Below are 25,056 nucleotides of genomic sequence, written 5' to 3' on the forward strand. Positions count from 1 at the left end.
AATCCTTTATACTTAAGCCAGTGTGAATTGGTTTTGTCACTTGCAGCTAAAAGAATCCTGAGTGTAACAATGTGACAACATTAAAAATAAACATGACTGCTTTTGAGGTTTCTAATGAATTTACCTCCTCATATGCATTACTTTATTTAATCCTCCCAATTCAGGAAGGCACATATCCATTAACATTAAATTCATTATTTTTTTAAACGCATACACTGTGGAAGAGGGACAGGCAATGCCAGGGGAGTAATCATTCTGAAGTATGGTGGCCAGGGAAGTCTCCCTTACATGGGAGAAAAGTGGGGGTTACATATTTCAGGGCACTCGATAGATATCCACCAAATGAAAGAATAAACACTACACAGCAGAGCCAGGAGGTGATCCCTATACGAATTCCCTGACTGATAAAATTAGGAGGCTTTTGCAGTATCCCAGGTCAGAGATGATGAACCCCATACAGGCAGCCCTACAAGAATGGCTCAAACAAATAGGACGTAAAGATAGAGTCAAGTTAGATGTGGGGATCCCTAGGTGGGTGTAGCTATTGTCACTGGGATAGGGAAAGAAGGAAGAGACAGAGTCTGGGTGACAAAGGGAAGGAGACAAATTATTGGTCAGTTAAAGATGCCTGCAGGATATATAAACAAAAGAGGTCCAGCAGGCCCTTAGAATGACTGGTCTGGGATGCAGGGAGGCTGCCCATACAAGATCCCCATCACTGGCATACAGATGGCAGTTCGGGCTTGGGCACTGCTTGCCAGAGCCTCCCCAGGAACAGAAGAGGAGGGGGTCCCTCCAGGTAACCTCAGTCCTGTTTGTGAGCTCCATGAAAACAGGCTTCCCCACCAGACGGGGTTGGCAACCAGTAAATATCTGTGGAATGCCTGTGTAGAGCAGGGCACTGAGCGCATGCCGTTGGTTCTACACGGGTATTTCGCCAGGTACCCTCCACCGCTGGAGCTGCCAGCTTCTGCGGCTATACTGGGTGCAGTCTCATGACTCAGCTCTCCCCTCTTCAATTAGTTCATGCTCTCACATTAAGTGTAATCACAGCTGGCAACGTTTTCTGGGGATGTCTCAAAAAGATCTGAGTTGAAAGAACAGTTTTGTGTCAATTTAATTTAAAGTAAAATTGTTGCCTCTTCCCTGCTCCTTCCCTTTCTCCTGGCGAACTCAGTGACCCCGGCAGGCAGGCGTCCCAACGGAAGCGAGGGTCGGCCATGGGGTACCTCCAGGTGATTCTCAACAGCTAGCTAAGTCACAAAGACACAAAGGAGGCTGCGAAGCTGAAAGGTGTGGCTGTTGGCGATTCCAAGGCAGGCTCCCGCGTAGGGAAGAGCGTACCCTAGGCGACTGCACACCCCGCCAGCGGCGAGCCCGGAAGCCGAAAGGAGGTGCTGTCAGCCCGCGACCCGTCTCTCCAGATCCCCGGGCTCGCACCAGGCCGCCGCCGCCGGCCGCACGTCTGCTCTGGCTCGGCAGAGCACGCAGGCTCAAGGTCGCCCGGCGGGAACCAAAGCTCCAGGTACCCCGGTGGGCAGCATCCCGACCCGCCTCTGCTTGGCGTCCGAAGCCCGCGCTCTTGCTTTGGACTTGACGGAGAGGTCCGCTCGCCCTCCAGCCTCCGCCGGGTTAACCGCCGGCGTGCATCTTCAGGTCTCTTGCCTTCTCGCACCCAGGCTGGAACGCGCCTTTCCTCTTACCATCTCCGCTGCTCCTCTCTCTCTGCCACTTACCAAAGCTGTATTTTCACTTTCACGTTTGTGACTACTTGTGTGTAAAGTTCTAAGTTAATACGTGAGGCGAAAATTCGCTCGCCTTGAAATTTCAAAATCACCCTTGAAAAATCGCCCATAAATCACAAGATTTGGTGTCTATACTCAAGGCAATAATATGCAAGTACACGTGGATAAAACATGCCGCAAAAGTGCATAGTAAATAAAAAATACGGATGCAAAATATAACTTTTAAGTGCAAAAGATAAAAATGGTATCAGGGAAATGAGCCTGCCTGCGACGCCACTGGACTTGTCACTGCCTCCTGCACTAGGCTGTAAGAGGCACGAAGACAGGCCTCGTCTGTTTTTGCTCATCACTACATCTTTGGCGCGTGGCCCTGTGCCTGGCACTTCGTAAGTGTTCAATGATCTATCTCGAATAAATGAACGAACGAATGAATGAGCGAACGCTAGATCCGACTCCGCAACCCGCAGAGCTGGCACATCGAGAAGCGAGAGAGAGCTGCCGGCCCAGCGTTACGCTCTTAGCCGCGAGGCCGGGATGCTGACAGTGGCCTCCAGGCCCGCCGCCCCAGCTCCCGGCGGCTGCACGTGCGCCTCCTCCCACTAAGGCCTTGGCGCACGCCCCGCCCCGTCGCGCACGCACGCGCCCTGCAGCCAGACAGTCTGGTCAGCCCGCACGCCACGGCTCGCCCGCACGCCACGGCTCAGCCGCGCGCCCGCTGCCCCTCGCGCCTTTGCCCGCTGGAGGGCGCTCCCCTCCCGCCCCACGCGCCCACACGCAGGCGTCTCTCGGCCCCCTGCGACTCAACTCCGGACCCTGGGCGCGCGCCGCCTCCTACCTGAGGGCCGGCGAGGGAGGTGCGCGGAAGGGCTGAGGGGCTGAACAAGACCCTGGCGAGAGGCGGGAGGCGGGAAACGAGAGAGCGAGCGGCCGCGGCAGACGGTCCGGGCGCGGGCGCGCGCGCGCTCCCGGCCCTCTCTCTCTCAGTCGACTCCCGGCCAGAGCCCAACCCTGCTGCCGCGCGCCGCCGGCCTCGCCGCGCCTAATAACAACAGCGCCCAGGGTCAGGTGGCCGCGCGCGGACAGCGCCGCCATTGGCTCGGCGGGGAGCGCGGCGCGCCAGGATTGGCCAGGGGGCGGAGTCTCTGTCGGTGCGGGGGAGGGGCTGGAGAGGGAGGTGGCAGGGGCGGGGCCAGGACGCGGTCCGCGCCTTTGTGCCCGGCGCGCGCTCTCCGCCCGCTCCGGCTGCATCGCCGGCTGCATCAATAATTCAGAGCGGCGGCGGCGGCGGGAGCGGCCGGTGCGGGCAGGAGGCGGCGGAAGCAGCGGGGATCAAGCGGCAGCGGCTATGCATCCAAGTGCGGCTGGGCAGCCGCGGTACCCCTGAGGCCCGGGCAGGGCTCCGGGAAGCATCGCACGGGGGGCACGCTTGCCCAGGAGTGCAACGAAGACCTGAAGTGTCCAGAGCGGCGTCGGTGGAGCTGCGCACGGAGCTGAGGAGGGGGTTACGGAGCGGGCCTGGGGCGGGGGGGGCGGCTGGCGCAGGCAGCCCCCGGGGTGGGGGGCGGGGTGGGCGCCGGCGCCGCGATGCTGGGCGTCGTGGAGCTGCTGCTGCTGGGGGCAGCATGGCTGGCGGGCCCGGCCCGCGGGCAGAATGAGACGGAGCCCATCGTGCTGGAGGGCAAGTGCCTGGTGGTTTGCGACTCCAACCCTACGTCCGATCCCACGGGTACAGCTCTGGGCATCTCTGTGCGCTCCGGCAGCGCTAAGGTGGCTTTCTCTGCCATCAGAAGCACCAACCACGAGCCGTCCGAGATGAGTAATCGCACCATGATCATCTACTTCGACCAGGTGAGTGCTCCGGGAAGACTGGATTGGTGGAGGTTAGGGGAGAGGTGGTAGGTAGATGTTCGATCGTCTCCGAGGTCTCTGCGGAAACGCAGGGACAAGCGTTCTGGACAGATTCTTGCCTACTCCCCTTCGTTCCCGTCTCGTTATAGGTACTAGTGAACATCGGGAACAACTTTGATTCAGAACGCAGCACTTTCATCGCCCCGCGCAAAGGGATCTACAGTTTTAACTTCCACGTGGTAAAAGTCTACAACAGACAGACCATCCAGGTCAGCTGCCGCCTCAGGGCCAGGCCCCAGCCCCGGTAGGGGGCTACTAGCCGCGGGAGTGAGCGAGCCCTGTGGGGTGGGAGATGGAAGGGGCAGCTGCATGTGCCCGGGCTGCTTGGAGGGACGGGTAGCAGGTTCTCACGGTTCTGTGGCTTGGACTCTCCCTTGCCTTCCCTGTCATTGGTTCTTGGAACCTGTTCCCATCCCCAGGCAGTTTTCTGCCTCTGCCTCTGGGACCCTCCAAAGAGGTTCTCCCGCTATGGGACTCCAGGGAGTTCCCTTAGAGGTTTCTGTTAGCATCAGGGACAGTTCCCGCTTCGGGAAGCTTTCCGCGATCCTCACCCTCAGCACCACGGACAGTATCCCCGACCCTGTCCCAGCTCTGAAGACCGCGAGACGCCTGTGCGCTTGCGTTCAGCGCCACGCTCGGGGTGGTGGTGGGGGGTGTCTCCTGGCGTCTTTATGGGGGCCGACTCCGGATTTCTGAACGAGCAGCGCCGAGCCATAGCAGTTTAAGGGTGGAGACACAAGGGAGGGGCATAGTGCCACTCCCTCCTGGCTCCGGCCTTTCCTTAGCCAGCACTCACCGGCTCTCCAGGTTCCCAAAGGTGTCCAGGATTCCTTTGGGCGGACACAGAAGGCGGAACGCGCGGTTGGGGAGAGGGCTCAGGGCCTTTGGCTTCTGGTGCCACCGCAAGGACAAAACCAGGCGGTGGCGGGCGAGGCTGGATCTGGGACGGGAACTGGGCCCGGGGTTTGGGGATGAGGCACAGAGTGCAGCTCTGCGCGAGATTTCTCATCAGCCGAAGCCTTCCCTGGCTCCTCCATTGCGTCTCTGCTGTGTCCTGGCAGCCGGGTCCGGGAGGAGCCAGGCGTTTTGTTTGTTTGTTTCTATTTGTTTGTGTTCCCGGAAGCGCCAGTTGCCTGAGTTTCTCTTTGAGGCTGGGGGGAGGGCGAGGCTGAAGGTCTCTGGGCGCTTGAGCCACCTACGGGTTCATTAAACTGGATAAAAGAGCGAATCAGGATTTTCTACTGGCGCGTCCAAGAAATGAAAGTGACTCCTGTTTTGGGGGCAGACCCTTCCTGTCACCCAGATGGGCCGTCTTTCGCCTCATTGGACCCTCAGCAGTAAACTGCAAAGCGCCTTTTCTTTCCGCTCTCCCGCCCCACCCCCGCCCCCTGCTTCCAGGCCTTACGGCTGTTAGCCAAGCAGCGAAGGTTCGCGGCTTTATCGCCGCTTCGGTACCCGCCTAGGTTGCGCCTCTGAAGCGGGCCTGTCTCTTTCTCAGGTGAGCCTCATGTTAAACGGGTGGCCGGTGATTTCAGCCTTCGCTGGTGACCAGGACGTGACCCGGGAAGCCGCCAGCAACGGAGTTCTAATCCAGATGGAGAAAGGCGACCGAGCATACCTCAAGCTGGAGCGGGGAAACTTGATGGGGGGCTGGAAGTACTCGACCTTCTCGGGATTCCTCGTATTTCCCCTCTGACTGGCTCATCGCGGGAATGGAGGCAGGGAGAGGGCGAAGGCAGGAGGGGAAAATGATAAAGAGGCAGAACTTTAGAGGACGAGAAAGCGGCACGACTTGAAACTTCCTACATGTTCCCCAGCTGTATCCGGGTAAAAGGTGCGCACCCGGCGGTCGGACAACTTTGTCCGTTTCCTCTACGAGAAGTAAATTCCGCTTAGCTCTGCGCACTCCCATTTCCCAAAATAAACTCGCCTCCCCCATTCCAGTGGCAGTAATCAAGAGAGACTCCTTGTCATTGTTTCTTACCCTCATGTTCATGTTCCCTACAATTTATATAAAAGAAACTTTGCATTTCACTGTATAATGTGAAATATCTTCCTCCTCTGAGTCGCCATCTGAATCTTTACAACCGCTGAAATCTAATATGTCCCTCCCCCCCTTTTTTATTTCGGAGAGGGGGGAAGGTTTTTTTGTTTGTTTGGTTTTTGTTTTTTTGATGGGGAGGTAGTTTTAATTTGGCAAGTATTGCTCGGAAAACACCGCTCGAATTAATTAGCTGAAGATACTTTGTATCCTCGGCTGCTTGTTAGCAGAGAAAGGACTCACCTTAGTGGTGACTGGTTTAAAAAAAATATATATATATATATAAATATATATCATTTGTACACGAAGAACTCTTCCCAGTGGAAACTGGCTGTATTTCCGTATTTCTATGTCCTATTCGGAGTGATCGTGAAATCTAAGGCTGCTTGACGTTCTGATGCTTGTTAATGCCCTCGTGTTCTGTGGCTCCACTAAACGCCAGGAGGTTCTTCCGGACGCTTCCTCGTCCTCTGTAACATACCTGTGAATAGCCAAGATTTAATTTTGCTTTAATCCAATAAAGTTGAAGTGGGACTTTTATTTTTCTGAAACGGCTTCCTCAAGTCCGCACCTTCCCCAGTTGCGAGGTCTGGAGGCAGGGGTGCGGAAGCGCGAGATTCAGAGGGGTAGGGGACTTGGTGGGATGCAACCCAAGAAAGGCCAGGGCAGGAGGGCTTCCTCGCCAAATCGGCCTGCGCTCCTTCCTGCGCAGGCCTAGGGCCAACCCTGCATTCGCCCCGTGCTCCCTGCTTTGGCGCAAACGTAAGAAATTGGGCTGAAATCTTGCTAGGCCAGGCCCGGCTGCCGGCCTGGAAGCGAAGTTTGGGCTTTTCGCAGTCCAAATGCATCAGGAGTAATCCCAATTCGAAGAGCCGGAACCTTTCTGCCCTAAGCGTCCCGCTTCCCACGCCTCTGCCTCTGGACTGTCCGCTCATAGATCCCGAAGCAGCGTATGTTTTATTTCGCCGCCTCTGAATCCCGAGTCCTCCCTGCCGTATTACCCCGCCTCCGGGACCTGTGATCGCGCTCATCGCAGGACTTTTATTCAAGAGGTTCGTCCAGGAGTTTTGATTGTATCGGAACATAATGTGAAAGCAAAATTGAAATAAACGACTTCGTTTTAAGTCTGGAAGTCTGACCAAGTCGCTTCGGCCGAGGGGAGGTCGGGCGTAGGAAAAGAGGTGGGCAGCCCAGGGGCGGGAGCCGCGGCCTGCATGGGCCCCTCTGGCTCTGTTCCTTTTGGAGGCTTTTTCCTAGCCCGAGATTCAGAGATGAATTTAATTAGCTCCTGGAGGCTGGAGAGAAGGGGGGTGTGAGGGATTACTAATAGCATAATAAGCAATGTTTCTCTATTTGTTCCCGCGGCTCCTCCGATTTTGAGAGTCAACAGGCACGCGGCCTGCGCTGAAACTCAGACAGGGTTATTCCTTTGCTCGCGGTCCAGGGGTCCGCATCTCTAGCAGGCGCCATCCGCAGCCCCAGCGGCCCCGGATCCTTCACGGGATAGGTAGGGACTTTGGGAGTGAGGAGGGGACCCGGTGCTTTTTTGTTCCTGCCCCACAGTTCTCCACGCTAGTCACTCCCCAGGGAAGTGAGAACGAGGAGTCCTAGAGGAATTTTCTTTTTAAAAAAACTATTCTTTAAAAAAAAGGAGACGCTTAAGAACAGATCCTTTCTTTGCATTCTTCCGGTTGGGAGGTAGAAATCCGGGAGAGCTGGAGCCTTGGGCAGCGGAAGCAGCTCGATCCAGTCGCTCAGCCCGAGCAGAGCCCGCCCGAGGCACACAGATACCGCCCAGGCCAGGGCTCACGGCCGTGGGGCTGCGGTAGTCACCGCCCGAGGGAGCTGAGCCCCAAATGCGCTTGAAGCTTACTTGGCTGTGAGTGGGTGGTCACCCCTCTTCCTGAGGAGCAGACCACGAGGGTGGATGTCCAAGCTGTGGGACCACGAGGCTGTGCTCCGCTGGGAGACTTGAGCAAGTCCCCTGGCTTGGCCTCAGTTTGCCCAACTGTACAAAGACAGAGAGGAATCTGAACATCTCCAAGAGCCCTCTTGCCCTGAGGTTCCAGCAGTTCTCTGGTCCTCTCTTGCCCCCAGTTCTTTTGCCTGGGTTTAGTGAGTCCTGGCTGCAGCCGAGCTGATCTGGCTCCTGAAGGCTAGGCCTGAGGCTGGGCTGGAGGCCAAGGGGAAGCCTCCAGGAGCTCAGGCTCACTTTGAACCCCTGCTCTGGGGCCTGAAAGGTGAACACAGAGGGGGAGCAAAGGGGACCCCAAGTGGGACAAGAGTGAGAAGTTATCCCTTGATTCTGCTGTGGCTCCAGCTGGCCCCTTCCTGGGGGAGCGCTTCCTCTCCAAATTCTGACCTTGGCATTGGAGATCCTTCTCAGTCTGGCTCCAGCCACTTCTTCCACCTGCTGATCTCTTCTCCTGACCATTTGTTGACCCCATGTCCCACTACTGTCTTCATACCTCTGCACCTGCTGCTTCTTTGCTTCCAGTTGAAGTACCCTTTTTCTTCTTCCCTACTTTTCAAAATCCTATCTTTCTGGGGATCTAAGCAGATCATCTACAAAGCTTGTCCTCCGAGAAGTGGTCCTGTCCATACAGCACAGATCCTACCTTCCCAAGCCTCACAATCACCTCCTCACCCTCCCACCAGGCCTTATTTGGAGCTAGCAGGGTGGAGACATTGGCGGCTGGGCCTGTCTCCCCTCTGCACTGGGCTCCAGGGGTTAGTGGTGACCCACACCAGCAAGCGCTGGGAAGTGCTAAGCTGCTACTCCTGCCCTAGGGGGCTCTGAGGAAATGTGCGCTTCTCCACCCCTCAAACTGCCCTCCTCCTCAGGCCTGAGCTTCCCATTAGCCTGGATGGGGCTGTCGACAGCTCTCTCTCTACGAGGCCTAGCTGGGGCCTCACCTCCCTCACCTCGGTGGCAAAGGTGATTATTACCTCTGCCAGAGACAGGTGAATGACCTTCATCTGAAAATTGTGCTCCAGCTTCAAGGGTGGTGTGTTGGGGATTCAGAGGGATAGAGAAACAAGGGGTCATTAGCTCAGTAGGGACTACCTCCCTGCCCCCAACCAGAGGCTAAGAAGGGGGGGGGATTCTAACCTACACCTCACAATGGCTTCCCTTAGTGCTTAGAATCCTCTAGGCTTCTAGATCTGGGCCCTGCGTCTTGCTTTTATCTCAAATAAACCTGATCAGAATCAAGCCTGTAGGGGTTCCAGGATCACCCCCTCATTCAACCTCACCCTCTGTCTGAAAGACTCCTCTGCTGCCCAGGTCACCTTGGTCACTTCCTTCTTTCTTGCCTCAATGGTAACCTCCTCCTCCGGGAAGCCTTCCCCACCCCAGACAGGCAGAGTGGTTAATGCTTCCCGGCCTTCTATGGAGTGTGGTCTCTCCTACCACACTGCCTCCTCCCTCACACAGTTCCCTGAGGGCAGAGATTGAGTTAGGGGTCTGGTGCAGGGCAACTGTGGAGCGGGGATGGGGGGCCTGAAGCTGGGGTGGAGGTAGGGTGGTGATTTCTAGGACCCAACGAGCACAGACCAGACTCCTAGGCTTCGGTTTTCCAGGAAGCCCCCTGAGCTTCAGGGTGCCTCTGGGCCAGCGCTGGATCCCCGGCCAGGTGCCGGGTCACTGTGCGCTCTGTTGTCTGCTGAGCCCTAGAGCTCGCTCCCTCGACACGGCTTCCACTGTTAGCAGAGCTGGGAGCGTGCCCTCCAAGCAGCTCCTGGCCCGGGCGGATGGGCTCCTAATGAGAACATAATTACCCAGATGGAGCTGGAGCGTCACCTCCCTTCTTAGCTGTTACCCTAACGGAGTAGTGGAGGTGGAGAGAGTGCTGGGCGGAGCGACGGGCTGGACGTTTCCTCGAGTGCAGGGCGGGGTCCTGGGACCCCGCGGGCCCGCCGAGTGTGAAGACCTCTCGCTCTGTGCTCGACCTCTGGCGTGCTGTGCGACCTGAGACTACTTCCTTCCCAGCCTGAACCACATTTTCCTCAACTCCCAAATGCAAGGGGTGGGCTAGATAGATGTCTGGGGTTTCCTCCAGGTGATCTAACATTTCTGATCAACCCGTCCGTGAGCCTGTCTTCCCCTCCCCCCACCCCGCCACCCAACTCCTAGCTGCGTTTGGCCGAGTCCGTGTCATCCCTACTAGCTTTCAAACAAAACAGTGAAACTTCTTATGGAGTCTGGGGAGGTCAGCGGTGCCCTTGAACTGGAAGGTCAAGCTGGGAGGGCAAGTGCAGGTACACTCCCTTTGAGCCAATTCAGTGGGAAAGAAAAGCTTTCCCGGGGTGATGACAAAGGTCTCTTGGCCTCTTTGCACAGGGCTCCTCATTGAAAATACATCCACACTCTATCTGAGCCTCAGTTTGCTTGCATTTCAAATGGGGACAATAATGCCTTCAGAGCAGGGTGGTTGCTAAAATGCATAAAAAGTACTCAGTGCTGCCTGACACACAGTAGGTGCTGAAAAAATGCTAGCAACAATGAAGAGCAATGGGCACCGGGCGCACCACACTATCCCAGAAGCAAGACTTAAAGGAACATCAAGCAGACAGGAGAACTGAAACCACAGAGGGGAAGGGACACAGAACACGTGAATTAGTATCCTGTGTCCTTTGTTTCCCCTGCACATTCATCTCCCCACCCACCTCCAGTTAATCATGAGAACAGGGGAATTTTACCCTGTAAGTGTCTTTCATCTCCATCCCTGTTGCTCAAATATTTGCATCAATCACTGTGGATGAATACTGTTTGCATGCTTCTCCATTGGTTATGAGCGCTATTTACATATCTGTGTCCATTTAGAGGGTGAGCCCCTTGCATCCTGTTCATCTCGCTTGGCCCAGTGCCTTCTGTGGTGTCAGGTACAGAGCAGGGCTCCTGTGATTGTGTCAGGAGTGAAAGCAAACTGTGCCTGGCACAACTGCAGGATATGGACCCAACCAGTGAACCTGCCCTTCAGGGGACCTCTCAGTCCTGCATGCACCCCCATCACTGACAGGAATGCTGGTGTGGAAGTGCTTCCAGACCCTGTGCTGTCAGGGAAACCTTCCCAGGCACCTGCACTTACTCTCACCTCTTCCTATTTCACTCTGCACTCAGCCCGTCCACAGGAAGTCCCAGCTTTGACCCTGGGATAGCAGTGAGCAGGGGCAGTGAGGAAGAGGCCAAGGTTAGATGTACGGGTTGGTGTTTGGATTTGTGGCTAGGTCTTCACACTGGGCAAACATTTTCTGGCAGCAGTGAGGAGACACTGTGCATCTGAAGTCAGAAAGGAGAACTTTATGATTATAAAGAAAGAACTTCCAGGTGTGTGGCCACAGCCCAGAGCCTAGGGAGGTCTTTGTTCATCTTGCTCAACTCTGAAGAAGTCAGGGAGAAGACGCAGAGGAAGGGAGCAGGGGAAGGAAACAGGCTCCAATCTGACCTTGAGATCCACCTCATCGGCCACGTCCTCTCTGAACCCCACCCATAAGGGCCTGGCCCTCTGCTGAGCACCTGAACTCTCCCATTCAGGTCACACCCTCGCCACAGTTCTGTTGGACTCTAAGCTCTGTGGGCATCAGTCCTCATCTGCTGTTTCCCACAAGGCATCCAGAGCCTGGCACAGTGTCAGGGCTGGTAGATGCGCTATAAATGCTCCCTGAATGCATGAGCGAGTGAACACATGAATGGGTGGGCAGAAGGAGGGAGGGATTACTGGTTGCATGGCGAGTGCCTTTGTCTGGTCCACCAGAATGTGAACTCCATGAAAGTATCTACCTTGTTATTGGCCTTATTTACAGTTACATTCCCAGTGCCTAGCACAGTGCCTGGAATAGAGTCAGCATGAACAGTATTTCCTGAACAAATGAATAAAGAATTATGGTACTTTGGACTGTGGGATTCTGGATTACAGGCTTGACCTTGTACACTTCTTGAGATCCCCACTATCCCCATGAACAGCCACATTTATTTATTTATTTATTTAAAACATCTTTATTGGAGTAAATTGCTTTACAATGGTGTGTCAGTTTCTGCTTTATAACAAAGTGAATCAGCTATACATATACATATATCCCCATATCCCCTCCCTCTTGCGTCTCCCTCCCACCCTCCCTATCCCACTCCTCTAGGTGGACACAAAGCACAGAGCTGATCTCCCTGTGCTATGCAGCTGCTTCCCACTAGCTATCTATTTTATGTTTGGTAGTACATATATGTCAATGCTACTCCCTCACTTCGTCCCACCTTACCCTTCCACCTCCCTGTGTCCTCAAGTCCATTCTCTACGTCTACATCTTTATTCCTATCCTGCCGTGAGGTTCTTCAGAATCTTTTTTTTTTTAGATTCCATATATATGTGTTAGCATACGGTATGTGTTTTTCTCTTTCTGACTTACTTCACTCTGTATGACAGACTCTAGGTCCATCCACCTCACTACAGATAACTCAATTTCGTTTCTTGTTATGGCTGAGTAATATTCCATAGTATATATGTGCCACATCTTCTTTATCCATTCATCCGATGATGGACACTTAGGTTGTTTCCATCTCCGGGCTATTGTAAATAGAGCTGCAATGAACATTTTGGTACATGACTCTTTTTGAATTATGGTTTTCTCAGGGTATATGTCCAGTAGTGGGATTGCTGGGTCCTATGGTAGTTCTATTTTTAGTTTTTTAAGGAACCTCCATACTGTTCTCCATAGTGGCTGTATCAATTTACATTCCCACCAAGAGTGCAGGAGGCTTCCCTTTTCTCCACACCCTCTCCAGCATTTACTGTCTGTAGGTTTTTGATGATGGCCGCCACATTTATTTTAGCGTGAAATTGGATTGTACCAGCTATCTGGAGTTGACCTTACAACACAAGTTTTCTTTCATGCTACTTGCCCCACCCCACCCCTAACATATGGGCAATTCCTTAGAGGGTAGGGACCATACTTTATTTTCCTTAAAGGACAACACCTAATAACATGATTCAGTATTGGTCGATTGGTTGCTTAATCCAGGATCAAGCCATTAGGTCTGTGGCAATGTGTGGGCTTGAAGCCCCTGGTGATGGTGCCAAGCAGCTGGCGAAGCCCAGCAGGATTTTCCACGGTGCCAGCAGAGAGGCCAGTTGTAAGCAGTAGCTGCGCAGTGCATTGGTCAGTGAGGGAGCTGGTATTTCCCCAGCAGACCCTGGCTTGTGGCTGGGCATGGGCTCTCCGGAGTTTTGCTCTAGCTAAATGCAGAATGACCTCTGAAATCCCCTCACAGTTTTGGATTCTGCTGCAGACCATGGAGGTGGAGTGGGCTCAGTTGGTTTCCTCTAAAGAATGTCAAGGATTCCCCCAAATCCCCCTCCTTCCTCAGACCCAGTGTCCGGCTGGGTGTTCAGCTCAACAGAGAGTTCTCTGGAATGCTCTGCTAGCCAGCAGCAACCTGCTTCCTCAGGTGAGGCTCCAAGAGCCCTTCCTTCCATCATCAGAAATTACTGCATGCTTCCAGGGAAACTTGCACAGAGGGGAGAGGGAATTAGATGGAGAGGCAACTGGGCATCGTGTCCACCTCATTTAAAAGGGAACTGTGTGCTCTGCCCAGATCCTGTGTTGGACAGACTCTCCTTGGTATTCTGAGAGGCTCGAAAATAAACTCCCCAATGTGTACTTCAACTGAGAAGTTCAGATGATTTTATAATGACTGAATGGCTCCAAATACGGAGTTAAAATGCAGCTGATGAGGAGCTTGCAATTTTACTTATAACTCATCTTGATCAGAGTTGGTCATTTTAAGTCTCAGCAATGTTCCAAATGCTCACTTTCTCTTTCTTTCTTTTTGGAGGAGTTCATTTCAGGTAGACAGATTATTTACTTATTCTGAAGATGCCAAGGGAGAGGACGTGTTAGCAATACCAACTGATCTGTGGGTGTGGGCTCGAAGCTCAGCCTTCATGTGGCATCTGTGTGTCTGTTGCTTTTCCTTTCTTTCCCTCTGGGCTCTCTGTGCTTCCCAAGTGGGACCTTGTCTGCCAGGTCCATCTAAGTCATCTCCAGCATCAGTTTGAATGACAGTGGTGCTCTTTGAGGCTGTGAAGTTTGCAGCTGTTTTCCTTGATTGCCTAAATATGTCCCTGTCTCTGTCATAAGAAGTTGGGGTCCAGGCTGAGGGCAGAAACAAGCCTGTTCCCCCAGGAGCGAGACCACAGGACCTCCAGATGCGACCCCTATAGGATCCCGTTTCAACCAGAAGTCTATGAGATGCAAGATTCTCTGGGCGGCAGCTGGGGTCTTCATGTCTGAGTTTCCAGCCTAAAGCTGTCACCAGAATCCTGCCTTCCAGCCCCAGCCTTCAGAGAAAGCCACCTGGTGACTAGCTTTCAGAGCTGTGACATGGATTTTCTTTGGGCCCGTCATAATTCATTCTTCCCTCAGTAGCCAGAGTGAGCTTCTCAAAACATAAACCAGACCACAGCGCGTGAAACCACCTAGCGCCTCCACGGTGCGCTGTGACTTTTTACTGTGGCTGGCTGGGCCTCCCTCATCTGGCCCCAGCTGACCTCTAAAAGCTTCTATTGCTTTCGTCTACTGCAGACAAGCTCATTCTGGCTTTCCGTCAGCTCCTAGAATATGCCAAGCTCTCTCCTGTCTCAGAACCTCTGCACAGGTCGATCTTCTGGGGCTATTTCCTTCTCTCTCAGGTCTCAGCAGACCACCTCTGATTACTCTCTCTGATACCAAGGCCAGATTATTTCATTATTTCATTGCCCTGAAATGCTTATTTACCTGTTTGGTTGTTTGCTGTTTCTCTCCTTCCCTGGGGACAGGGACCTGGTCTGTCCTGGGTGTTGCTTTGTCCCCAGAGTTTGGAACAGAACCTAGAATGGTAGGGGCTGAATTAATATACAAAACAACTGAATAGCAAATTAGCCATCCAATCATGACCGATCAGAGCAGAATCATCTCATTGGTCCCTCTCCTCAGAAGCTCAGGGGAGCCATTAAACATTTCACCCAGCAGAAGGCATATCCTTCCGGAGGGGAAGCAGGCTGGAAGTCATGGAGTCAAGGATGGGGGCTGGAAAATTGGTCTCTTATTTACAGGCCCAATGAATTTTTTTTTTTTTTTTACTTATTAATGTCTATTGTTAAAATTGCTTAATTCAGCCAACCATGTGGTGGGCTAGGGAAAACTGAAGTGAGCTGTGAATTATTGAATTTTTCCCACTGAAGTTATCCTGCAACAGAAAAGCATGAACAAGAGAACAAGGAGAAAAGAAAAGAGACCTTGGTCTAGGGCAGAGGTGGGAAGCAGCCAGAGTGCTGTTCCTGGAATTGTTAACTCTGCTTGGAGCAAAGATAGGCAGTGAGTGGGGACTAAGAAAGGAGAAGGAAGACTGGAGAATCATATGCACAAGAGAGAAGGCAGCTTCTCGACTCTCTCCAAGACGGGAGGAGGCAGCACTGTGGACAGAAACGGCAGCAACGTGGATCTAAGGCTGTAGAAAAAAAGACATGTATCTTCAGACTGCAAAATATCCACTGCAGAAATATCCAGCTGGCCTGGAGTTGTCAATCACACATTTATTCAACAATATTTACCTCGCAATGCCGCCTGCATGCCCAGCACCAGCTCTGTTCTAGAGGTCCAGTAGAAAAACCCAGGCAGGGGGCCAGCCTTGCCTGCAGTGCAGCTGAAGGGAGCATAGTACAGAGAAGGATAGGAAATTAGGGCAAGGAGCTCAGCTGTCTGTCCTACTCGATTTAATCCTCTCCCTCCTACACCACTGTGAACTCCTCATGGTCCAAGTCAATCTTTGTGACCTTTGGGTTTCACCCTCCTTTATACGGCAGAGTAGGGGGCACTGGTTAAGAGAATGAGCTTTGAGTTAAGCAGAGCTGGTTTTGAGGGCTGCCTTTGTTGCTATATTCATCAGGACCCTTATGGTTTCAAATTATAGAAACCCAACTCAAACTGCCCTTAGTACCTTCCACCCAAAAGAATTTATTGGATTGCATTCAAAAAAAGAAAAAAAATCCAAGGATAATTAAATTGAGGTGTGGCTGATCCAGGCCCCTAAGCAATGTCATTAGAAATCTGCCTCTTTTTACATCTGGAGTCACTTCCAGGCCCCCAACTGTGGCAGCAATAACATACCCACATTTTGTCTCGTTTCCCCATTAGAAAGAGAGCATTTTTTTTCTCCACAGTTCCAGAAAAAATTCCAGAGCTGATGAATATTGGACTGACTTGTCAGGTGCATTCCAGAGCCAGTTTCCTTGAGCAGAGGAATAAAATAAGCTAACTGGCCAGGCATGGAGCCAGGCTGAGGGTGGGGTGGGATGGGGAGAAGCAGCCCTGTCTGGGGGGCAGCTGGTACAAATGAAGGGGGTCTGGAGGTGCAGTGAACAAAAGCAAGAGATGTTCACCACCACAGCCACTTCCTGTAAGGGAAGTGTGACTTCAAGTAAGCGGTTAATAATGTCTAATTCTGTTAGCATTAATGAGGTAATAACTATGAAAGATTTAACAGAGCAAAGAACGTAGTAAGCGCATCGTAAATAGCAGTTATTATTATTGCTCTGGAGGCCATTTTTGCCAGTGCCCATGCGCCTTGGCATTGTTATTTATTTATATCACAAAGATATCTTTTTTTCCCGGGAAGAGCACAAGCTCCTTTTGGCCTCTGAATGCTTACTTGTGGATTCAGATCATCTGGAGATCTTGTTAAAATGCAGATTCTGATTCTTTAAATCTGGGTTGGGGATTGAGGGTTCCGATTTCAATAAGCTTTTTATAATTGACTTTTTAAAAGAATTTTTCAATTCTAATAATCTTTGAAAAATTCTACATGACGAACTCACTACAGATGACACTTGAGAAGCAATGGTATAGGATCATGTATATCCCACAGCTAATTCCTAAATATCTGTCCACAGATGTGTTATATCAGAATCAGATGAGACTTTTTTTGGAAAGAGAATTTACTGTCGGCTCACATAAGACAAGGTAAGCATGAGAGAGAGAGATTGCTTCAGGCATAATTTGATCACCCGTGCCTGGTCTCTGTCTCCCTCTCTCTTGTGCTCAGCCCCTTTCACTCCTCACAGTGACGGTATAGCTGCAGAAGCTCCAACCCTTCAAATCCTCTACCCAGAAGTCTTTGCAAAATTCTCATGGCATCTCATTGGCCCTAAAGGAGTCACATGCCAATCTCTAGATCAATTTCAATGGAAAGGCAATGCAGGCTCTGATTGGTCTGCTTAAGTCTTATGCCCCTTGTGAGGTCAGAGTGTGAAATGCACTTCATTGAAGCATCAGGGATAAAGAGAGTATGTATGTGTGTGTAGGAGGATTTCCAAACTAAAATTGAAAGCTAGCACAGAAAGTCAAGGGCCACCCATCTCCAATGCCACCCCCAGGTTCTTATACCCAACTCTCCACTCACATAGCTAACAGGCATCTCAGATGTACATGATCGGAATGGGTCCCCTGATCTTTCCCCAAATCTGCTCCTGCCAAAGCCTTTTCCATCTCAGTTATGGCCACTCCATTCTTCTGGTAGTTCAGACCGGAAACCCTGGCATCACCCTTGATTACTCCTTTCTTATACCCAACCTCTAATCCATCAGCAAGCCCTATCACTTTACCTTCAAACTAATCCAAGAGTCAGCTGATCCAGAGCACCAGCACCTCTCCCTGGAACAACTGCAGTCACCCAGTTTGTCTCCCAGCTGGCCCTCTTGCTGCCCTACATCTACAAACACACATGATCACAGCAGCCACAGAATGGTCCTGCTAGGAGGTGAGTCAGATCATGGCATTTCTCTACTAAAACTTCCAAATGGGTTCCCTGCTCTTTTAGAATAAAATCTAAACTATTTTTCTGTCCCCCACCCCAGCCCACACTTCCTGACTGCTTCTCTGACCTTATTTACCTTTCATCTGGGAGCTTATGTAAAGTTCACCTCCCACTTCCTGCCCCGGGAGATTCTAATTCAGTAGCTCTGGTCTGGGTCTGGGGGCTCTGTGTTGCTACAAGTCCCATGTGTGGTTTTGATGTGCTGCCCAGGTTTGCAAACAATTGCTCCCAACACCTGGCCTGGGCTCTGGCATGGAGGTAGTGCATAACGTCTGCTGAATCAGCATCTCATCTTTCCCTCTGTACTTGTGTGTGGTTTTTAGACTGGCATGGAAAGTGGGAGCAGAGCAGGGTTACTTATTATTTCCCAGAGTGAAATCTCATTATACAAAGGCTGCTACTTTTATAATACTGGGGGAGATAGTCCGAGGAGTGTAATTATCATCAGCTCGCTTTGCAGGAGGAGGGATATCCTGCCCCTTTTGGCTGACACTCCCGCCTCCCAGCGGGATGCCTGCGAGGCTGTTTGGTGAATGCATCCTTCACTTTCACTTAGTGGTAACAGTGCATAGCAGCACACAGTGTTTCTGCCCAGCTTCTGCGCTGATAATGAAGGCAGCTTCACGAGAGCCCTTGTACAAACTGTACCCACTGGAGAGCCTGCCCGCCTGACTTGTGTCATTTTAACTTTGGCCCTGCCAAAGCCACCGTGTCTGCTGTCCCTTCTTGCCCACTGCCATTCTTGGGGCTGCCTGCTCCCCGAGGTGCAAGCATCAGCTTCTTCCTTCCCTCCCCCTTACTCCCGGACCTGGTCCTGGAGGCCCCTGCCCACCTTCCAGCAGCTCCTTCAGCTGTCCCGGTGACAGGCTTTGAGCCTGCAGTTCTGGAAAGTGTCTATCAGGACACTTTAGTTGTAAGGAACAGAAATTGGCTATTGTAAGCAGAAGAGGAATTTCTTCATATGCCTTATGGCAGCTCACAGAATGGAAGTGAAGCCTGGAGAACTAGACTCAGAAAAAGCCAGGAAGGGCAACAGCCCTGATGACAGTCCCTTTGGGAGCCCACCTCCAGGGTACATTGGTGGTAGTAGTTTCCACTCTCATGTCACTCAACATTTAATGTCCCTGGAGAGGGGATTACCTCACAAGCTCACCTCTTATCTAGGGCAGCACCGAGCATCATGACTGTCCACACCAAGCCTGCAGATGACGTAGCCAAGAAAGTTCCTCAGGATGAAGTGTAGTTAGAAGTGTGGGCTCTGGGGCCGGGCTGCCTGGGTTTGTATCCCAGCTCTGCCATGATCCACAGTGTAGCTTTCAGCGAGTTATTTATTTATTTATGTCTGGACTTCAGTTTTCTCATCTGAAAAATGGGAATAATAATAATGCCTTCTTCATTAATTAAATGAATATATGTAAAGCACTTAAAATAGTGCCAGGCATACAGTAGGCACTCAGTTCAATCAATGTTAGTTATTGCCCGAAAGATGGGGTGTGCATGTACGGGTGCTGTGAAGGCAGCGATTCAAGGGTTCTCCCTCTCTCCAGGCCCTGACTTGGGTTTCCTTTCCTCCAATGTGGGTAGTGCCTGGTCAGGAGGAAAGAAGCCTCAGGGACTTCCTGGCCCATAGGTCCCATAAACACAGAGGGACAGGTCAGGACAAAATATTGATCAAGAGCTTTAGGGGCAACTTGACCTTGTTTAAATTCTGGCTCTGCTGCAAGGAGCTGTATGACCTGTGTAAGTTGTAGAGTGTCTCTGAGCTATGCAGGAAGCAGGATAATAAAAACCTACTTCTCAGGGTTGTTGGGAAGGTCTACTCATTCAAGTACAAAACAGTTATTGAGCCTGGTTGGAGTCTGACACTGCTCTAGTGTTGGGATTACAGCGTGAACAAAATAGATACCTCCTTGTTCCCATGCAGTTGGGGATACCTTAGTCCAAGCATCATTCAGAGTTGCATGATTAGAGCAATAAGGGCTCTGGAGGACCTGCCTACCTGGGGAACTGTGAGCTATGAGGGGGGTTGACTTTGAGCTGAGAATTGAAGTTTGACTAGGAATGAGCTAGGCCAATGTTCGGGACCGGAGAAAGCATTCCAGGCAGAAGGAGCAGCATGTGTGAAACTGCCAGGTGGGAACCATCATGAATCTGAGGACTGAGGGAGGGCCAATGTCACGCCCATTTAGGGAGGAATGGGGGGTCAAGGTGAGGCTGGAGAGTTGCAGGGGCCAGATTCTGTGAGGCCTGGTAGGCCAGGGCAAGGATTCAGGTCTTCATTCTGAGAGTGATGGGTCCCCGTTCAAAGTTTTAACCACAATTGTCTTTTTTTTTTTTTTTTTGCGGTACGCGGGCCTCTCACTGTTGTGGCCTCTCCCGTTGTGGAGCACAGGCTCTGGACGCGCAGGCTCAGCGGCCATGGCTCACGGGCCCAGCCGCTCTACTGGATGTGGAATCTTCCCGGACTGGGGCACGAACCCGTGTCCCCTGCATCGGCAGGCGGACTCTCAACCACTGTGCCACCAGGGAAGCCCACCACAATTGTCTTTGCACTTTCGGAATGTCAGGGTGGCTACTGGGAGGAGAAGGCCTGGAGTGGGGCAGGAGAGGATGCAGCAGTCCAGTGATGAGGCTGTGACAGCCGTAGGACTTAGGGATAAAGGCAGCTAGGACTAGAGCAGGGACAGCAAAGTTGGAGACAAGAAGATGGATTTAAGAGGTATTTAGGAGTTAACGGTTTAGGATTTAGTGATGGATTAGGACACAGAGGTGAGGGATAGACCACCAAGTGTGGTTTATGATTTCTCCAGAATTTCTGGTTATTCTATAGTAGGATGGGCAGCATTGCCACTCCTGGAGAGTGAGATCCAGGGGCAGGAGGGTTGTGAGCTCAGTAGTGGACGTGTTGTATTTGAGATATCATGTGTCAGTGCCAAATAGACAGCTAGATAGGAGGTTCCGGAGGCCAGAGGGCAAGTCTGAGTTGGAGGCATAAACTCAGGCCTCATAGGCATTAAGGCAGGTCAAGAGCCCTGAGATGAATAGGCTGATGGGGAAACATGCAGACAGTGCGGGGGGAAAGCTCTTAGGAAGTACCGCCATGTTATGAAGACTTAAACCGTTGCTCTGTGTGTGTGTTCCGGCAGCCAAATCTCCCCTCTCAAGGCTGCTGCTATGATTGGCTTCTGGTAGGGTGGGCTTCACCTCGTACTGGGACTTGTTTGATTAGCTCCTATTGTCGCCTAATAAAGCTTAATACCCACAAGAGGCTACGTTATCATGGGGTGGAGGGGAGGGGAGGGAGATGACTGAGGCACAAAAGGGAGTCCTGTTAAGCGCCTCTCACCTACGCCTACGCCTCTCAACATACACCCAACTCAGACCTGAGACTTTGATAGAACTTAATTTCTTTCTTTCTAAAGGCTTTCCTGGAAGAATTACAAGCCCAGCTTCCCCTGACAGCACCAGGGGGAGGACGGTATTGGCGATGGCATAAAAGTGAGGACAGAGGGAAGAGCGAAAGACAGAGCATTTATCCCAAGCAGAGTCCTGGAGCACCAGCCACCTTCTGAGCAAGAAAGAGAGAAACCCAGGGCTTTAAAAATAGAACTGCTCCATTGCTTCAGGCGGGGAAAACAACCCAGACTAAAGCTGACCTTCCTGATTCTAAGCAACTGATCCCCACTGAAGCAAAGAGGGCCCCCGAGCCCCAGAGAGGAGACAGAGTGCAGCTGGATGGCAGGGGGCGGGCAGAGCTGGACCATGGGCCTGGATCTTTGTCCTGGAGTGATCAACATGTCCCCTGCCTCGGAAGAGTGACCCCAGTCTACAGAACACAAGGAGCCCTTATTGAAGACAGCAGTCTCCAGAGGAAAGGCATAGACCATAGCACCAGGCTGTTTCTGGAACAGACCAGAGCATCTGCATGCAAGCATAGCTGGTTGTCTCCAAACAGTTCTCAGAAGATGCAATTCCCCTTTTCGGATGCTTGCAGCGTTACAAAGTTAAGGACGGCGGCGTTGGTGCTGTGGGAAGGCGTAGGGACTGGCGGGGATAGGCCTGGAGAAATGCCCTCAGGGCCATGGTGTGGGGGCCAAGTCCCATGGGGTATTGGAGGAAGCAGAGGGCTTCTGGGAGGAGGTAGTCTTGTTTTTATTAGATTTTATTTTTTAGAACAGCTTTAGATATACAAAAAAATTGAGAAGGTAGTAAAGAATTCCCCTATACTCCCTTGCCCAGTGTCCCCTGTTATTAACAGCTTACATTAGTGTGGTGCACTTATCACAGTTGACAAACTGATAGTAACACATGATTATTAACAAATGTCCATGTTTCATTCAGATTTCCTTAGCTTCTACCTAATGCCTTTTTCTGTTTCAAGATCTCATCCAGAATGCCAAATTATATTTAGTCATCATGTTTCCTTAGGCTCCTCCTGGCTGTGACAGTTTCTCAGAACTTTCCTTGTTTTGATGACAGTTTCAAGAAGTCCTAGTCAGGTATTTTGTAGAATGTCCTTTTCCCAGAATTAGTCTAATATGTTTTTCATGATTGGAGTGGAGTTACAGGTTTGGGGGGGGAAGTCCACAGACATAAAATGACATTTTCATCACGTTATATCAAGAGTACATACCATCAACATGGTTTATCACTGTTGCTACTTACCTTAGTGATCTGGCTGAGGTAGTGTTTGTCAGGCATCTCCACAGTCAAGTTAATCTCCCTCCCCTTGCCACACTGTCTTCTTTGGAAGGAAGTCAATGTGTGCAGCCCACACTGAAGTGGTGGGAAGTTATTTTTCCTCTCCTTGAGAGCTAAGTATCTACATACATTTTTGGAATTCCTCTGAGAGGGAGATTTCCCTCATTTACTTATTCAATCATTTATGTATATCAGTATGGACTCATGGATTCTTATTTTATAGTTTGGGTTATAATCAAACACTATTTTATTGACCGAATGGTTTCTGCTTTAGACCTTAGAAGCTCTTTCGGTTGGCTCCTATCTCCTTGACATACCCACTTCGATGTAGTTTTTTTTTTTTTTTAACTTCCTCACTTCTTTGGCACGATAAGATAAGATATTCTTGGACATTTCTTGCCCTAGTCCTAGAATCAACCATTTCTTTAAGGAGCACTGGGTCCTCTTGTTGGAGAATGATATTAGAAACCAAGATCTGGGTATTCAGTGTGCTCACTGCTATTGGGGGCGGGGGTCATTTCTTCTAGGGCCTCTTGGCTGACAGAACAAGAAAATGTATGATGTATACGAAACTCAATATATACAGGCATCTGTAAGTATGTCTATATGTAACCATCTGTATCTATATTAAACTAAAGATGAGTTCATACTGACATCTCCAACTCTAACTCATTACCATATGGATCACTTCAGCCCCCTTCCCTTGCTTGTCTGTGCGTTCCCACTCTAACTGTGTAAGATCTGGCTCCCAGCAACCAAGGTCCATATACTTGTTCAATTCCAGTATACATTTATAGTGACTTCAGAATTATTAACCTCCAGTACCCCTATAGGAATAACTTTATCAAGTAGAGTACAGTGCTTATGTGAAGTTCTTTCTGGCTTTAGTTTTACAGACTCCATTCATATGCAAAGTTACTTAGGTCAGCACCTTTTCTCCCTACCCTCTTCCCTGAGGTTGTACCATACATTTATAATACAAGTAGATTCTCTTGTCACCGTCTGTATTCCTTCCTGTGATCCCCTAACCTCCTGATTTAAAAACATTTGCATACATTAAGTTTCACTCTTTGTGCTGTAAATGTCTATGGGTTTTTAAAAGTGCGTAATGTCATGTATCCACTATTCAAGTGTCATGCAGAATAGTGGCACTTCTCTAAAAATCTACTGTTCGTTATATATTCATCCCTTCCCCCTACTCTCCCTTAAACCCTGACAAACATTGACCTTTGTACTATCTCTATAGTTTTGTCATTTACAAAATGTTATATAATTGGAATCATACAGTATGTGGCCTTCTCAGACCGGCTTCTTCCACTTAGCAATATGTTTTTAAGATTCCATGTCTTTTCATGTTTGACAGCCCATTTCTCTTTATTGATGAATAATACTTCACTATATTGATGTACCAGTTTATCCATTCACCTACTGAAGGGCATCTTGGTTGCTTTTAGGTTTTGGCAATTATGAATAGAGCTGCTAAATACATTTGTATGCAGGCTTTTGTGTCGACTTAAGTTTTCAGATTAGTTGGGTAGATACCAGGAAGGCAAATGCTGGATCATATGGTAAGATCATGTTTAGTTTGGGAATTCTCTGGTTGTCCAGTAGTTAGGGCTCCGCACTTCCACTGCAGGGGACACAGGTTCCATCCCTGCTCTGGGAGCTAAGATCCCACATGACGCAGGGTGAGGCCAAAAAACAAAAGACAAAAGAATCACTTGGAGGGACTTACTTCTGGTGGACAAAGAAGGGTGTGAGAGAGGAGCAAGAAAGAGAAAGTCATACACTAGGGATAACAAAGTGATGATGAAATAAAATTCATATTAAAAAAAAAGATCATGTTTAGTCTTGTAAGAAACTACCAAGCTTCCTTCCAAAGTGGCTGTACCATTTTGCATTCCCACCAGCAATAAATGAGAGTTCCTATTGCTCTGCATCACCACCAGCATTTGGTATTGTTAGTATTTTGGATTTTAACCATTCTAAGAATTGTGTAATGGTTCGCTATTGTTTTAATTTGCAATTCCAAAATGGCAAATGATGCTGAACATTTTTTAATATGCTTATTAGTTATTTGTATATTTTCTTTAGTGAGGTATCTATTCAGATCATTTATCCATTTCAAAATTGGGTTATTTGTTGCATTATTGTTGAGTTTTAAAACTTCTTCATATATTTAGTTACAGGGTCTTTATCAGATATGTGCTTTGAAAATATTTTTTCCCAGTCTGTGGCTTGTCTTTTCATTCTTTTCACAGTGTCTTTTGCAGAGCATAAGTTTTAAACTTTAATAAAAGTCCAGCTTACTATTTTTTCTTTTATGGATTGTGCTTTGAGAGCTGTATTTAAAACTCATCACCAAACCTATGGTCACCTAATTTTCTTCTCTCTGTGTGTTTTTTTTTTTTTTATAAGTTTTATAGTTTTTGCACTTTATATTTCGGTCTATGATCCATTTTGGGTTAATTTTTGGAAAAGATGTAAGGTCTGTGTCTAGATTTTTTTTTTTTTTTTTTTTGCATCAGAATGTCCAATTGTTCCAGGGCCATTTGTTGAAAAAACTGTTCTTTACTGACTTGGCTTTGCAAAGATTGGTTGACTATATTTGTGTAGGTCTATTTCTGGGCTCTTTATTCTGTTCCATTAATGTGTCTATTCTTTCACCAATCCCACATTGCCTTCATTATTCTAGCTTTATAGTAAGTCTTGAGGCTGGGTAGTGTCAGTTCTCCAACTTTGTTCTTTTCAGTATTATGTTGGCTCTTCTGGGTCTTTTGCTTGTCTCCAAGTAAACTCTGGAAATAGTTTATCAA

General features: G+C 50.1%; 1 protein-coding gene across 1 annotated transcript; it reads left to right on the forward strand.

Annotated features, from left to right (window-relative positions):
• Positions 1 to 2,940: 2,940 nt before the first annotated feature.
• CBLN1 (cerebellin 1 precursor) lies at positions 2,941 to 6,818 on the forward strand. Its single transcript, XM_004264879.3, has 3 exons — positions 2,941 to 3,593; positions 3,743 to 3,862; positions 5,152 to 6,818. The coding sequence occupies exons 1-3, from the start codon at positions 3,330 to 3,332 to the stop codon at positions 5,347 to 5,349; spliced, it is 582 nt and encodes a 193-aa protein (XP_004264927.1). The 5' UTR covers positions 2,941 to 3,329; the 3' UTR covers positions 5,350 to 6,818.
• Positions 6,819 to 25,056: the final 18,238 nt, after the last annotated feature.

This window comes from Orcinus orca, chromosome 20 (assembly GCF_937001465.1).
Source record: "Orcinus orca chromosome 20, mOrcOrc1.1, whole genome shotgun sequence".
Lineage (NCBI taxonomy): Eukaryota > Metazoa > Chordata > Mammalia > Artiodactyla > Delphinidae > Orcinus > Orcinus orca.

Bases quoted from the DNA above. Each gene is read 5' to 3' on its own strand.
- CBLN1 (XM_004264879.3), top strand. From the start codon at position 3,330: ATGCTGGGCGTCGTGGAGCTGCTGCTGCTGGGGGCAGCATGGCTGGCG. The intron at 3,594-3,742 runs GTGAGTGCTCCG...GTCTCGTTATAG, and splicing joins TGATCATCTACTTCGACCAG to GTACTAGTGAACATCGGGAA. The intron at 3,863-5,151 runs GTCAGCTGCCGC...TCTCTTTCTCAG, and splicing joins ACAACAGACAGACCATCCAG to GTGAGCCTCATGTTAAACGG.